General features: G+C 39.4%; 1 protein-coding gene across 3 annotated transcripts in view; it reads right to left on the bottom strand.

The window, feature by feature from the left end:
• Positions 1 to 5733: 5733 nt before the first annotated feature.
• The window catches only part of cracdla (cracd like a), a 26849-nt gene continuing 15673 nt past the window's right edge, over positions 5734 to 16909 (bottom strand). For 2 of the 3 annotated variants that reach the window (XM_062069785.1, XM_062069784.1), the window contains 4 exons: positions 15822 to 16058; positions 14754 to 15747; positions 7421 to 8106; positions 5735 to 7348 (listed from right to left, as the gene is read on the bottom strand). In XM_062069785.1, the coding sequence (XP_061925769.1) occupies positions 7007 to 7348; positions 7421 to 8106; positions 14754 to 15747; positions 15822 to 16058 (2259 nt within the window). In that variant the 3' untranslated portion in view covers positions 5735 to 7006. Of the gene's footprint in view, positions 7349 to 7420; positions 8107 to 14753; positions 15748 to 15821; positions 16059 to 16909 lie in introns of all 3 variants that reach the window. The other variant, XM_062069786.1, reaches the window with a different exon arrangement.

Raw genomic sequence — 16909 nt, 5'->3', positions numbered from 1 at the left:
TATATATATATATATATATATATATATACATATATATGTGTGTGTGTATATATATATATATATATATATATATATATATATATATATATATATATATATATATATATATATATATATATATATATATATATATACACATACATATTATGTATAAGCATGTATAATACTCTACTGTTTAAAAGTTTGGGGTCACATTGAAATGTCCTTATTTTTGAAGGAAAAGCACTGTACTTTTCAATGAAGATAACTTTAAACTAGTCTTAACTTTAAAGAAATACACTCTATACATTGCTAATGTGGGAAATGACTATTCTAGCTGCAAATGTCTAGTTTTTGGTGCAATATCTACATAGGTGTATAGAGGCCCATTTCCAGAAACTATCACTGCAGTGTTCTAATGGTACAATGTGTTTGCTCATTGGCTCAGAAGGCTAATTGATGATTAGAAAACCCTTGTGCAATCATGTTCACACATCTGAAAACAGTTTAGCTCGTTACAGAAGCTACAAAACTGACCTTCCTTAGAGCAGATTGAGTTTCTGGAGCATCACATTTGTGGGGTCAATTAAACGCTCAAAATGGCCAGAAAAAGAGAACTTTCATCTGAAACTCGACAGTCTATTCTTGTTCTTAGAAATGAAGGCTATTCTACAAAATTGTTTGGGTGACCCCAAACTTTTGAACGGTAGTGTATATATATATTATATATTACTGTAACTTGTTCTTAAAAATAGTAGTTATTTTGTATGTCAAATTTAGTGTTTGTGTGTATATATGTATACTGTATATATGTATGTGTGTTTCTTCCTATACAGTATACATGTATATGTGTGTGTGTGTGCGTGTATATACTGTGTATATATATATATATATATATATATATATATATATATATATATATATATATATATATATATATAAATTATATGGGTAGATATTTGCTCTAAAAAGGGTATTTCAACAAGTAAACAGTACAGTAGGTACTTGATGTTGATATATGTAATGCACATAAGGGTATTCTAGTCAGATGCGCGTGTGTAAATATGCGATGTGTAAATATCAAAATATTACGTACGTCGAATCACTTTTTGTCAGGCAATATTACATTTAATGACAATTTTACATAAATGAATACATCCAAACACGTTGTACATATTTATTATTTGCAGGAAGAAATAACAGTTACAATTGTGTGTGTATCTTCCAAGCAAAAAGAAGTTTGATCACATCAACATGGGACTAACTGACACACTCCGCTTCGCTGCAGGGCCGCAAGCCACGCCCACCCCCCACAGCCACAGAAGAGGAAAACTGTCCTTTCTCGGGCATGATAAAGTCTTAAATAATGTCAAACACGTAGCGTTACAATAACCAGGAAGATAAAGTGTTTGTCTCACACCTACTAATCAAGCATTCACATGTTGCCACAACACACATGGGGGAAAGTCCTAATTGGAAATACAGCCATATTAACTCCTAAACTGCCATTTTAACACACACCAAACCATCAGCACGCATCCAATGCTTTCTCGTGGCCACGAGAAAGTTTCTCGTGCGCACGAGAAACTTATCGTGGCCACGAGATACTTTCTCGTGGCCACGAGATACATGTCTAAAAAAAAAATAAAATCCCATGTCCCATAGGGGCTCCGTAAAAAACAGTTACATAGAAACTAGTAATTATATGAAAATGAGTTAAATTAACTGTTAAAGGTTAGTACTATTAGTGGACCAGCAGCACGCACAATCATGTGTGCTTACGGACTGTATCCCTTGCAGACTGTATTGATATATATTGATATATAATGTAGGAACCAGAATATTAATAACAGAAAGAAACAACCCTTTTGTGTGAATGAGTGTGAATGAGTGTAAATGGGGGAGGGAGGTTTTTTGGGTTGGTGTACTAATTGTAAGTGTATCTTGTGTTTTTTAAGTTGATTTAATTAAAAAAAAAAAAAAAAAAAAAAGATACAGATAATAAAAAAAACGATACAGATAATTTCCGATATTACATTTTAAAGCATTTATCGGCCGATATTATCGGACATCTCTAAAAATCATGCAATAAAATCATACTGTAGCATGTAATCAAATTAAGAAAAGTCATAAAATGCCCTTTCATTGACACATAATTATACATTACAGCCACACCTCATTTACATCATAGCACAGACAATACTTGCTCGTGTTCGCGGCGTGGCACAATTGGGAGAGTGGCCGTGTCAGCAACCTGAGGATTCCTGGTTCGATCCCCACCTACTACCGACCTCGTCACGTCCGTTGTGTCCTTGAGCAAGACACTTCACCCTTGCTCCTGATGGGTCGTGGTTAGGGCCTTGCATGGCATCAGTGTGTGAATGTGTGTGTGAATGGGTGAATGTGGAAATAGTGTCAAAGCGCTTTGAGTACCTTGAAGGTAGAAAAGTGCTATACAAGTATAACCTATTTACCGTTTGTAAAAAAAGAACCATGATTTTAACAGACACACCTCACAGCTTACAACAAAATGCTGTCATGCATAAATGTCAGAATAATTGTATCTAAGTTATCACAAAACTTTGTGTTGCCATGAGTTCCTGGCGAGCAGACAAAAGCTGTCTTTGATCCTCTACTAAAAAGAATGCTTGTAAAACTCCACTGTGTAGGATGGGAAGCAACATTAAGGTGTTCTGTTTCTTTGATGTATTGTAATCCACAGAAAGATTTTGTATTGACCCGAGAACTACAAAGAGGAGAGGAAGCAGGACCAGATTCCCCTCCAGGCGACCTTTTCTTTGAACTGTTTTACGACCTTTTTTTGAACTGTTCTGTAACCAAAGGCAGCATCTGTTTACGACCCCCTTACTTTAGAAACAGCTGTTGCCATGCAATCAGGGAAAGTCCAAATAAAAGAGGAGTCGTACAATCTTTCGTCAGAGCGTGATGACACTGTACAAAGGTACAGGTGTACGCGTTTCTCCTCATTGAGCTAAATTTAATTCTGTCTCTGTTTAATTCCTTGCTTCTTGTCTTGTTTAATAGATGCCATCAGTGTTTGAACCTGACAATAAACATAATACACATGAAGTTGATGTGTCAATCATAGTGCCCACCTCAGTGACCGTGTGAGCAACTTTGATTGCTCCAAAGCCACTTTTTAAGTTCAATTGCGAATGAAGAATAATCTGTTAGACTTTTCAAGTTTGTTGTGAGGTTGTTCCATTCCTTTATGGTTGATTGTGCAAAATATGTTTTACATCTGGTAACGCTACACTGGTGGAGGCTCGTGTGTTTCTAGTTGTCACAGCAGATGTAAACTGGACAAAGTGCTTAAGTGGCGCTGGTGCAGTGTTATTTAGAATTCGATGGGCCATTCGTATTGATGCTATTTCTTTGAATGTTATCAAAATTTAACAGTCTATTATTTGGGAGAACTAAACAGTGATGGTGGAGTTGTGGTTTTCGGTCAAGGATTTTGAGCGATTGCTTGTGCAAAATGTACTTGCCTGGGATCAACATGTTATACAATAATAAAAACGAGACATAATCCCTGCATTAAAATAAGTTTGAGCTGCCTCCAGTGTTAACAAATTCCTGATACATTTGAACATTTTTATGTTGTATTTGACTCTGGCACATCTGTTTGATATGTTTTTTAAAGCCAAGTGTTGGGTCTAAAATGACACCCATGTAACGATATTCACTAACATTTTGTATTTTTTCCTTATTAACAGTTATATTTGGAAAGGATGACATTTTATATTTGTTTACAAAATACATTGTTGAGGTTTTCTTAATGTTTAATGTAAGACTAGAGTCACGTAGCCATCTTGCCACCTTCTCCATGGCTGCTGTAAGTTGTAGATGTTAGAGCCTTGTGGCAGGCCAATATCAGTAGCAGTGAGACTGGATGTTGTGTTATCAATACGGACACATTGGGTGCCACCAGATAGATATGACAGAATCCAGGCCAGAGTATCTGTCGACAGTTTGAAAGTTGTTAATTTTGTAAGTATCAAGGGGTGACTGACTGTTGTTGATAGGCGAGCGCGCCAATGCGGAAGTAGAGGTAAGGTATGTTAAAGTACTACATTTTGTTATCAACTCCACTGTTTGAAGCTACTTTTGAATGCAATTAAAATTATTTAACTCACAAGTGTAGACTTCAAAATGTAAGTTGCAACTGCAACTACAGCTACTCTTTTTCATTCAAGGTATTGTTACAAAAGTAGTAGTACAAGTTCTTCCCTAAAAGTTATAATACAGTCATTCCTCGCCACAAATATATCCAACACATTGCGGATTTTTTAAAACATAAAAAAATGTTTTAAACACACATTGTGCAGATTTTTTGGTCCCAAATTAGGCATTTTCCAGAATAAAAATGGCTAAATAAACTACAAATATCAATACTACACAGTAATTGGCTACTAGAGGAGACCAGACCAATCAGAGCGCACTGTTAGGTATCGTGGCCACTGATTGCCTCAGCCTCAGGTAGCATTATTATATTGGATTAATATAAAAGAATAAAATGGACTTTATTGTCATTATATTTGCATATAACGAGATTAAGGACTCCAATTTAAGGTGCGGTAGTGGGAACAAATATGGGATACAAATAAATTACACAAGAAGTAATAAAGATAAAACTAAGAATTGAAATAAATAGACTACTATCCAATAAAAATAATAAGCAATCCTGTACAATATACAAAACAATATACAAAATACTGTACAATATACAGAACAAGACAAGAGTACCGGAGTGATAACAATCACTGTCGGACATATTGCACTCGAAGGGTAATATTGCACAGTAGGGTATTAGGGTAGGATATTGTATAGGGGTGGATTATTATTATAAATTAGAGTTCAAGATGGTGACAGCTCTGGGAAGGAAGCTGTCTCTGAGCCTGTTTGTTCTGGCTCTGATGCACCTGTAGCGCCTGCCCGACGGTAGCAGGTGGAACAGGTGGAAGCCAGGGTGTGTGCTGTCCTTGGTGATGCTTTTTGCTCTGTTGAGGCAACTGGAGTTGTGTAAATCTTTCAGGGAGGGGAGGGGGCAGCCGATGATTTTTTGAATCGCCTTTTTGTCTGCTTCAGTGCAGCTGGCGTACCACACTGTTATGCAGTACGTCAGCAGGCTCTCGACAGCTGAGCGTTAGAAGGTCATCATCATTAAAAGAGTGTTAAGGTGACTAAAGGGTGTTATTTCATGTATATAGGGCTCTAATAATGTTGAAAAACATATTTAGAATGTCATAAACTGTTTTTCATGCTCTAGCTGTGAACATATTTGATTTATAATTCGCTGGAAATGTATTTATTGGGGTCATGTGTGGAACCAATTAACAGCGATAACTGAGGGCCGACTGTACAAACAAAGCTGTGCAACTCCAAAATTAGTCAAGCAGTACGGTAGTATAGAGCAGTAATTCCCAAACTGTGGTGCATGTACCACTAGGGGTACGCAGGCTCCATTTAGTTGTACGTTAAAGAATCACTTGACTAAAGTAGTTTTATTTCCCTATATTCAGTGTTTCTGTTCAAACTGTGTTTTAAGTTATAGTAGCCAAAATATTAAATATATTTTTAAAATAAAACCTCTGCCTTGTTTTTAATGAATACTTAGGCCTACTACGGTACTGTATTTTAATGTTGGTCATTCGTCTTCTGAGGTGGTGCGTTGTGTAAAATGTTTGAGAGCCACTGGTATAGACCATATTATGAATTATGGAGGATATAAAACAATGTGTGGCTCGGGTTGTGCTTCAAAGGCTTCATCTACACACTGGAACAGACATAAGTAAATATCAATATTTGTTTTATTATACAACCACAATTTTGGTAAGAGTGAAATCACATCCAGTAATAGTATATTATATCTTAAAGTGGTGGAGTGGATTTTTTTTTTTAAAGGACACGATAATTAACATACAAAATATACAGTATATTACAGTTCAATAAATAAGCCTTCTGGACAGCCCTAAAAATGAATTAAATGGTTAAAAAAAACAATCCTGTGTTTCAAGGTGTGGTTCACCAAAACAGACATATCGTAAATAAATCAAGAACGTTTTAACATCCTCTCATTTGCAGTACCTGTTTTAGTAATTCACCTAATAATGTCGTAATACAGTGTCTCACAAAAGTGAACACACCCTTTACATTTCAGCATGTACACTACTGTTCAAAAGTTTGGGGTCACCCAAACAATTTTGTGGAATAGCCTTCATTTCTAAGAACAAGAATAGACTGTCGAGTTTCAGATGAAAGTTCTCTTTTTCTGGCCATTTTGAGCGTTTAATTGACCCCACAAATGTGATGCTCCAGAAACTCAATCTGCTCAAAGGAAGGTCAGTTTTGTAGCTTCTGTAACGAGCTAAACTGTTTTCAGATGTGTGAACATGATTGCACAAGGGTTTTCTAATCATCAATTAGCCTTCTGAGCCAATGAGCAAACACATTGTACCATTAGAACACTGCAGTGATAGTTGCTGGAAATGGGCCTCTATACACCTATGTAGATATTGCACCAAAAACCAGACATTTGCAGCTAGAATAGTAATTTACCACATTAGCAATGTATAGAGTGTATTTCTTTAAAGTTAAGACTAGTTTAAAGTTATCTTCATTGAAAAGTACAGTGCTTTTCCTTCAAAAATAAGGACATTTCAATGTGACCCAAACTTTTGAATGGTAGTGTAGTTTATTATATTTCCCAATGGACAATACTTTAGAGTAGCCAGCGTAAAACTTGCATAGCAGTATGGATTTACGATCCACTGAAAAATATAAATCACACCAAGCTATTATTGACTAAACATCTGGCAATGCAAGAGAGTGCCAAGATAATTGTGTCATGCTTCAGTGAAGTGGTGGTAGCATCATGGTTTGGGGCTGCATGAGTGCTGCCGGCACCTAGGAGCTTCGGTTCACTGACAACTCTAAAGTATATCCAAGTTGACAACAAAAAGTTGCTGAAATGTGAAGGGGGTGTATTCACTTTGTGTTTCCCTCGTCAGTCCATAGTCTTGTCGCTCCATGCCATGGACTTCCTCTTGGCCAGTTCCATCCAGGAAGGCTGACCGCCGTCAGGCAGAGACGGTAGTACGGGTGATGAAGAGGGTGATGACGAGGACCCTGGGTTTTTCCGCATCCAATTTTCCTCACGGGGAACTCTGGCGGGGCTCCGGGTCTCTGAAAGACCACATTTCGTCAACCTCGCCGTGGGTTGCGTTTCGGACTGCGTGGACGACGACGCACCTGCCGGTTTGAAGCAATCTTGTCTTGGGGGTTTCGTCTGTGCGGGGGGTTCACCTGATGCCTTTGATGTTTCCGATTGGGGCTTCCTCAACTCCACCTAAGAGGATCATAACAAGTTGATGTTTCCAGTGAAAAGACAAAGGGAGGACAGTAGCAAAGCAGTACAAACCCCTTTAGCTCCAGTGGTCCACTCTGCCTGTTTCTCCAAGAAGGCGGCCTTCTCGCTGACCGACCCCGCCCACACTGTCCTCTTCCCCAGCAGCGATGGACTCTCTTTTTCCAGCACTGTCCTTTTCTCCTCGTCCACTGGAGAGGACGAGGAGGCACACGTCTGGGTTGACGTTGTCGTAGATTTGGGTAAAACGGCGACCGGCTGGAGACCTCTGTAGTTGCACAAGGACGGGCTTGAGGTAGGGTAAGACTGTGCGAGGGATGGTCTACCCTGGGCAGCGGCATGCAAGGGGGATTGTGTCGCCCATTGTGGGACTTCCGGTTCTTTCCATGTCTTCATTGTTGTCTTACTTTGCTCCGGTTCTCCTTTACCACCTTCATCTACCCATTCTTGCAATCTTACAGTGTGAGAGTGGATTTGTGTCCCATTTAGGACCTCGCCAGACTTTGGCGGCTGGGGCGGGGTTTGTGGACACGCCGCAGACTGCCCTCCAGTAAAGTCCTTGGGAAACCGCTTTGCAAAAAGCTGATGGAGGCTTCTGGTCTTTTCTATCGCCAGACTCATCCAGGACACCTCGCACGAAGCGGTCTGTGGCGCGGACTGAGACTCCGCAGACGGGTTTGAGGAGACGACTGTTGGGGCTTCTGCTGGCCAGGTGGGAGGTAGGCGTGGGGGATTTACATCTGTGGAGACAACATGGCAGCTTTGTTCAGGTCTTTCACGCAGAGATCTGGAAACAATTTAACGCCAACGCCTTTTTAAGTCACACAGAATTAGGAATACCGTATTTTTCGGAGTATTAGTCGCACCGGAGTATAAATCGCACAGGCCGAAAATGCATAATAAAGAAGGAAAAAAACATATATAAGTCGCACTGGAGTATAAGTCACATTTTTTGGGGAAATGTATATGATAAAACCCAACACCAAGAATAGACATTTGAAAGGCAAATTAAAATAAATGAAGAATAGTGAAAAACAGGCTGAATAAGTGTACGTTATATGAGGCATAAATAACCAACTGAGAACGTGCCTGCAGTGGTGTGCAGTCACTAGAGGCAGCTGGAGGCACGGCCTCACCTGCCATCATGGAAAGAAAAAAAAAGTAAAAAGAAAAAAAACAACATTAAATTGTTATATGTATCCAGTGATTATACTAAAGTTATTTTCCATTTAACTTCACCAGTTTTAGATTATTTTTATTTTTATTTTCACATTTGCCGTTCAAATACTGAGAAGAGACGATGCGGTGATCAGCAGCCAGTTGAGGCACGTCACTGCGTTGTGCCTCGCCCTCAACATGGATTGTGCGCAATGACTCGGCTAACTGCTGGCCTGCTGTGCAGTGAGACCGTATTGCTATATGAATTATATTATACATTTCCATAGTTTAGTTAGCTGAGGTATATAATGTACAGTGTATTTTGTCAACAGCTGTATGTGTGTAACGTATTTATTGTGCTGAGCGATCATAAAACTGCTGCCAAGACACACTGTGTGAGGCTCGTCTCATAACCCCGCCTCCTGGTGCCGGTTAACACTCCCGCCGCAGAATGCACCGCCCGACGGGAGCGCCACACCAACCAAAGCCCACACCCAAACCCTCCACGGGCAAGACCGAGTCCACCCAAAAAAAGTCACTTAACAAGAAGCCAAAAAGTGCAAAAACAACAATGCTTGCGCGGCGCGCCGGAGGAGCCGTGAACAGGGACACAACATTAGGTACACCTGCAGAATGCAGCGCGGATTTCATATTTCATTCATTCACAACGCTCCCGCATTTATAAGTAAAGGTAAGACCATAATAACGTTTTTTTAATTAAATGTGCTTTATTGTGTGCTACAGTTTGTAAGTGTAAAGTTAAAGTTAGGTTAAAGTACCAATGATTGTCACACACACACACTAGGTGTGGTGAAATTTGTCCTCTGCATTTGACCCATCCCCTTGTTCACCCCCTGGGAGGTGAGGGGAGCAGTGGGCAGCAGCGGCGCCGCGCCCGGGAATAATTTTTGGTGATTTAACCCCCAATTCCAACCCTTGATGCTGAGTGCCAAGCAGGGAAGAATGCTGGTATGAGCTTTTAAACATAACCCGTTAACTGCTGCCAATCAAATTGTGAATAAGATACTCTTTAGGGTTCATATGTTTGTAAATCTGACTGTGATAAAGTCAGTGCCTCACCTGACATGAACGTCACCGCACGCCACTGCGTGCCTGGTATGTTAACGTAACATATTATGGTAAGAGTCATTCAAATAACTATAACATATAGAACATGCTATACGTTTACCAAACAATCTGTCACTCCTAATCGCTAAATCCCATGAAATCTTATACGTCTAGTCTCTTACGTGAATGAGCTAAATAATATTATTTGATATTTTACGGTAATGTGTTAATAATTTCACACATAAGTCGCTCCTGAGTATAAGTCGCACCCCCGGCCAAACTATGAAAAAAACTTGCGACTTATAGTCCGAAAAATACGGTAGGCACCAAATTTGGTACGTTTACAGGCACCGACTAAATTCCTAGGTACACTTAAAACCAAAAATGCCATATTTCAATACCTTTGTTGCACGTGACGGCTCAAGCAGCTTGACGAGGAAACAGGTGCTCAAAGCATGCCAAGAAAGCAACTAGGTCTGATAGAAAAAATTAGAACGTGCAGTAAGGCTCCACTTTTGAAAATGCGCTAGCTTGACGCTAATTCATATTGGATTTGCCATAGACATGCTACTGATTAGCATTAACAATTTTACATAGCAATTTTAACACCTCCAAATTTGGTAATGAAAACTACAACTAAGATGCATGTTACAATCAAACAGCTAGTGTGTAATAAGTACAATAAGTACCGTATTTTTCGGACTATAAGTCGCAGTTTTTTTTCATAGTTTGGCCGGGGGTGCGACTTATACTCAGGAGCGACTCATGTGTGAAATTATTAACACATTACCGTAAAATATCAAATAGTATTATTTAGCTCATTCACGTAAGAGACTAGACGTATAAGATTTCATGGGATTTAGCGATTAGGAGTGACAGATTGTTTGGTAAACGTATAGCATGTTCTATATGTTATAGTTATTTGAATGACTCTTACCATAATATGTTACGTTAACATACCAGGCACGTTCTCAGTTGGTTATTTATGCCTCATATAACGTACACTTATTCAGCCTGTTGTTCACTATTCTTTATTTATTTTAAATTGCCTTTAAATGTCTATTCTTGGTGTTGGGTTTTATCAAACACATTTCCCCCAAAAATGCGACTTATATATGTTTTTTTCCTTCTTTATTATGCATTTTCGGCCGGTGCGACTTATACTCCAGAGCGACTTATACTCTGAAAAATATTGTACAGTATCAACACTTTGCAGGGTGCAACAAACAACTATATTCAGCTTAATGGCAAAGACTACTCCCTGGCCAGGGAACACATTCTAGCCTATACACTACTGCCATCTAATGTCTTGGAATTGCAACTGCATGCAAAGGCTACTATGCAATACTTGCAAATGAGATTTAGAAGTGTAAGAAAACAAGACATAACAACTGGACAGCACAATAAGCTCACTGTTAAATGTTAAATAAAAGAATGAGATTTTATTAATACAGAAATGAACATTTGTTAACACGCGAACACACAAAAGTACCGAAAATTGGTATCCTTATATTGGTACTGTATCAATTCAAATGTGAAAGGTAGCCATCCCAACACACGGAATCCATGAAAGAGGGATATTATTGAAGAGACTCTTGAGTGTTTTCACACAGCAACATGGCACACCGTCAACACGACATCAGCACAGACAATTGCTATCAACACAACAGGGCGTCACACTCCCTTTGTCAACTACTCTTGCACACGGCCCATGTCCCTACTTCAGAAAATGCCAGATTGACTTCTTCTGCCCATTTTGTGTCGGCCAAGTCAGAACATTTAAGTCATACATAATATATGCAGGGTGATTCAAAAATAATACGCCAAAATTATCACTCGATATTTCCAAAATGGAAAACAATAGAAAACTTAGCTCTAACACGTGTTGTACATTATTTCGAGTATTTATTTCATGCTTTACAAGTTTTTACCAAATTTACCAAATTCTGTAGTAAAAGCAATGGCATTTGTTTTCGCAAACTTAAGTACACAAAACGCCTTTTGTTGAGGAGACGCCATTTTGAGGGTAAATAAACATGCGGCCTTCCTAAAATTCAACGGCGCCGAAAGGATTACATGACCACGACTGTGAAATTGTAACACAATGTTTAAAAAAAAGAAAAAATAATTCACTTTGTGAAAGTCAATGTATAGTATTTCCTATAGTTGTAGTGGATATCAGGATTATCTCAGGGAGAGCATGTCCCAAATTCCAAGCTGCTGTTTTGAGGCATGTTAAAAAAAATAATGCACTTTGTGACTTCAATAATAAATATGGCAGTGCCATGTTGGCATTTATTTTTCCATAACCGGAGTTGAAGTTGTTCTCTTATTTTGGAAAACCTTGTTTTTGATTGATTGATTGAAACTTGTATTAGTAGATTGCACAGTACAGTACATATTCCGTACAATTGACCGCTAAATGGTAACACCCGAATAAGTTTTTCAACTTGTTTAAGTCGGGGTCCACATTAATCAATTCATAGTAAAGTTACATTGTTTAATGCATTCAGTGGGGCATCACAACAAAATTAGGCATAATAATGTGTTAATTCCACGACTGTATATATCGGTATCGGTTGATATCGGAATCGGTAATTGAGTTGGACAATATCGGAATATCGGCAAAAAAGCCATTATCCGACATCTCTAATTGATTCAGTCTATTACAATGCTTTAGAACTGAATAAATGCGTGATGATTTTGGCGTATTCTTTTTTTAATCATCTTGTATGTAGGACAAGAACACACGTCGCGTTCTAAATAGTGAAAAACTGCTAGTAGAAGGCAGCTAACAATGTATTCATCAATTCATCTACCCCGCCAGTAAAGCTCTCTAAAAAACCTTCCAAAACCACCAACAACGCACCATTTAGATGTTGTCACCTGCATATTAACCAAGCTATAGCAACATTGTTATTGTGAGAGCTAACACTGAGGAACTACTTTTCTGGCATGGTGACACACGCCTTGCTCCTCCGACCACTAGCGAGTAGTCAGCCACTTGCGAGCTTGAACTCCGAATAACGTTGGTTGCGACTCACCGTAAAATAAAAAAGAAGCTTAAGCTGCTTTTGGAAAAAAGTTGGGAAAAGTTAATGCTAAGTTATAAATCATACAGCTCACCTGAAAGTTATGGCACCAAGCCAGGAAGTTGGTCAACTTTGGAAATTAAAAAAAAAGATTGTCTCACACACACACTAGGTGTGGTGAGATTATCCTCTGCATTTGACCCATCACCCTCACCCCTTGGAAGGTGAGGGGAGCAGTGAGCAGCAGCGGTGGCCGCGCCCGGGAATCATTTTTGGTGATTTAACCCCCAATTCCAACCCTTGATGCTGAGTGCCAAGCAGGGAGGTAATGGGTCCCATTTTTATAGTGGCTAGTGGCTACCAACTTGATACTTTATGGCTCTCAACAGATGGAACACAGCGTAAAACCATGGCAACATCGCCTGGAAGCATTTTTCATCTGGGGAGTGAGGATTATTCTGAATTTACCAGTTCAAGGAGTGCACAAGTGCTGAAAGATACAACCTCCCATCCCAGTGACAGCGGACATTGTAAGTCACTGTTTTATGTTCTAATTTGACACGTTGTGTGAAATAAATGCCACCAGAAAATAAGTTTCGGTATTGCTTAAAATGACCAAAGTACATTAGTAACTCAAACTATGAGCACAATGTGTTCCACTACTGAGCTCGTAACTCAGAACACTCGTATCTCAAAGCCTATTGAAATTATTTGAAATCCAATTTTAACATATAACATGCCTTTTAAAAAGAAAAACAAACTTTTAGATAAGAAATACTGTTTGGAAATCAATACAAAAGGACATTAGTACTACAAACAACTAGAGTAGTTCTATATAATAATGCATTAATATTGTACATCATTTTCCTAGGGGAGCGGACTATTATGTGGTGTCTCCTTCGGGTTGATTGTCTGTCCAATGTTGCCATGTCCCCGTATTATCCGCTTGTTATATACCACCTGTTTATATAGAGCTGCTGCATGCTTCTGTCCTCACATCTGGCAACACTGTCTCTGGACCATTCCAAAGTCAAAATGCTTCTCGTCATTTGGGCGCATGTGGCAGCATACCACGGAGTTTTCAGGGCTGATTCGCCAGGTAGGCTGCTAAGAGGTAGGACATATTTTTAATAGTTAGTTTCTCTGGTTTGGTTTCTCTCCTGTGCACTAACCCTTTTTTAGTTTCCCATGTTTGGAGGGGAGGATGTCGATCTCGGTTTTTAGAGGGCTTTATAAGCCGGCTAGATCATATACCCATTACCTAAATTGTTAGCAGCCTCTTATTAGCAGTTTTTCACATTTAGAATATACAGAAAATAAATGTGTTCTTGTCCCACAAGTAGGGATGTCTGATAATGGCTTTTTGCCGATATCCGATATTCCGATATTGTCCAACTCTTTAATTACCGATACCGATATCAACCAATACCGATATCAACCGATACTGATATATACAGTTGTGGAATTAACACATTACTATGCCTAATTTGGACAACCAGGTATGGTGCAGATAAGGTCCTTTTTAAAAAAATTATAAAATAAAATAAGATAAATAAATTAAAAACATTTTCTTGAATAAAAAAGAAAGTAAAACAATATAAAAACAGTTACATAGAAACTAGTAATTAATAAAAATGAGTAAAATTAACTGTTAAAGGTTAGTGCTATTAGTGGACCAGCAGCACGCACAATCATGTGTGCTTACGGACTGTATCCCTTGCAGACTGTATTGATCTATATTGATATATAATGTAGGAACTAGAATATTAATAACAGAAAGAAATAACCCTTTTGTGTGAATGAGTGTAGATGGGAGAGGGAGGTTTTTTGGGTTGATGTACTAATTGTAAGTGTATCTTGTGTTTTTTATGTTGATTTAATTTAAAAAAAACAAAAAAAAAACGATACCGATAATTAAAAAAACGATACCGATAATTTCCGATATTACATTTTAAAGCATTTATCGGCCAATATTATCGGACATCTCTACCCACAAGGATTGTGAATAATGGGTCAAGTTTTAAAAAAAAGTGCCATTTTCCTTTAATAAACCTTTTAAGTCCGGAATGACTTGGAATTGTAAAATATTTCAAAGAATCACTAAGAAAAGGGAGTTATCGTAAATTCACCTGTCACTGTGAAATCTCCCGCAGCGCCCTTTTTGCACACGTCAATGGCGTCGCCACTTTCTTGTGTATTCAGAGCTCCACTTTTCTCCTCAGACATCTTGGAATGACGCCTGGAAGAGCCGTCGGACCAGAATTTAATGGAGTTGGATGTTGAGCGGAGTTTAAAGCCAAACACCGTCTTCCCTTCTTCTTTTTCGTCTTCTTCCTGGATGTCCTCCTTTGCCTCCGCAGTCTCTGACGGACCGACGGTTTTAGGAACTGTCGCCGATTCCACAGTTTTCAGATTGTCCCTTTCCCACGGAAGAACAGAGCTTTTCTGCTCCTGTCGAAGTCTTCCCACCGTTATGGGTCTCTGTCTGGGTTGTGGATCTATATGTTCCTCCTGGCTTGAAGGAGCTACATTCTCAGCTCCTGTCTTGTGTCTCGCTTGCCCTACGAAGCCCACAAAACTGCCCGATCGGGGTCTGTCCTCAGTGCGGCTTTTGGCATAAGTGTTGGACAAATGGAAGGATCCAGATCCGGGCCTTTTAATCCCTCTTATGCCATCTGCTTCAGCTAGATCCTGAAGACAAACAGGCGAGGACTTGGCCACCGCTGATCCACAGCTAGTGGAGACGTCATTTACATCAGTCGATCCAGTCTTGCCAAGGATGCTGGTCTTGTCGTGGGTCTTGACTTGAAACCCGGAATCTCCTGGTGTTCCTTTCAGTTCTAAGGAGGGCTGTGGTTTTTCGCTTGACGTTCCAACTCCATGTCTCTGAAGCTTGACTTGAAGAACCCGGGAGGATATCGGGGATAGTCTTCCAGGTAAGGCTTGGTCTGGTAGAGAAGAAGATGTTGGTGCTGCCTCTGTTTGGAGAGGGTCCATCTTTGAGGAGTTTGGAAGAAATTGTTGAGATGTTCTACAAAAAACGTTGGTTCCATGATTTTCCATCACGTCCTGCTTCAAGCTAAGATCCATCACGGGTTCTGCGTGGTTGTTTAGGTTGTCCACCTTAGAATCAAGTCAAAAGTCCACGTAAGAGAAGGACATTTCTTTCTTAACATTGGTCAAAGTGGATCACTCACCTCCACCACCCTCCTCTTGGTGCTGGCCCTCTGGTTTCGCGGCTTGACAGACATCCGGTGTCGGGCTGCGGACGTGTCCAAGAAAGAAGTGTACAGGGCCGGGGAACTGAAGTCCAGGGGGGACTCGCAAGAGGCGGTGGAGTAGGTAATGGTCGGCGATGGGGTGGTGGGTCTGGATTTAGAGGCTTGAGGTTTGAAGATGGGCGAAAGCGGGCGTGAGCTTGGCTGCGATGTGTTCTGAGGAGTCAAACACGGACGTAAATCTTCATGTTATACATTGCAACACGCTTAAATAGCCCCTATAATGCACTCGTAGGCACGTACTGTATTTCAAAATGATGTCTACAACTAAAATTCTCCCCAAAATAGAAGCAGTACTGATTTTAGGCTTGGTTTCCCCACATTTCGGATGCCCACTTTTAGCTCCAAAATGTGGGAGGACCTGCATCAGCCTTCTCACGTCGCCTACAGAAGACTGGAGATAATTTCATATAGAATAGTTTGTGTTTTGGTAGCATCTTCGTTTTTTTTTGTTTTTTTAAAATAATGTCCTGCCCAGCTTCTCGGGCAAATCATATAGCAGATGTAGATGCCCATATCGGCTGTTCAGATTTACTTTACAAAAGAGAAGTGTAGGATACTTCTCTTGTTGCCTTACTTGTATTTTGACTTTATTAAATGTATTTATATTATCATTTGGTGCAGCCGGGCCGGAGCAGGAGGGGATAGAAAGAGAGAAAAAGGAAGACAGAGGGGGGAATTGTGGGGACAAGAGGGGGATTAGACAGAGAGACAAAAACAACAACAGCAAACACAACAACAACAACAACAACAACAGAGCAACATCAGCAAATACGGCATGTACAAATATGATGGTAAAAGTAATAGCAAATAAGCAGTTAGCGAAAATTTTTAAAAAAAATACAGAAATGACAATGAGCATTATTACACTAAAAATGGAGCAATATGAATACCAATAGATATAGTGCTATTGATAATAAACAATACCAATACTTTACCTTTATTATCAACAATACAATTGTTCAAATGCAACAATACATATACGTAATGATAACTTCAGATACGAA

The sequence above is a fragment of the Entelurus aequoreus genome, linkage group LG14 (assembly GCF_033978785.1).
Source record: "Entelurus aequoreus isolate RoL-2023_Sb linkage group LG14, RoL_Eaeq_v1.1, whole genome shotgun sequence".
Lineage (NCBI taxonomy): Eukaryota > Metazoa > Chordata > Actinopteri > Syngnathiformes > Syngnathidae > Entelurus > Entelurus aequoreus.
The sequence above is the reverse complement of the archived record's forward strand: the minus strand, read 5'-3'. Positions and strand labels throughout refer to the sequence as shown.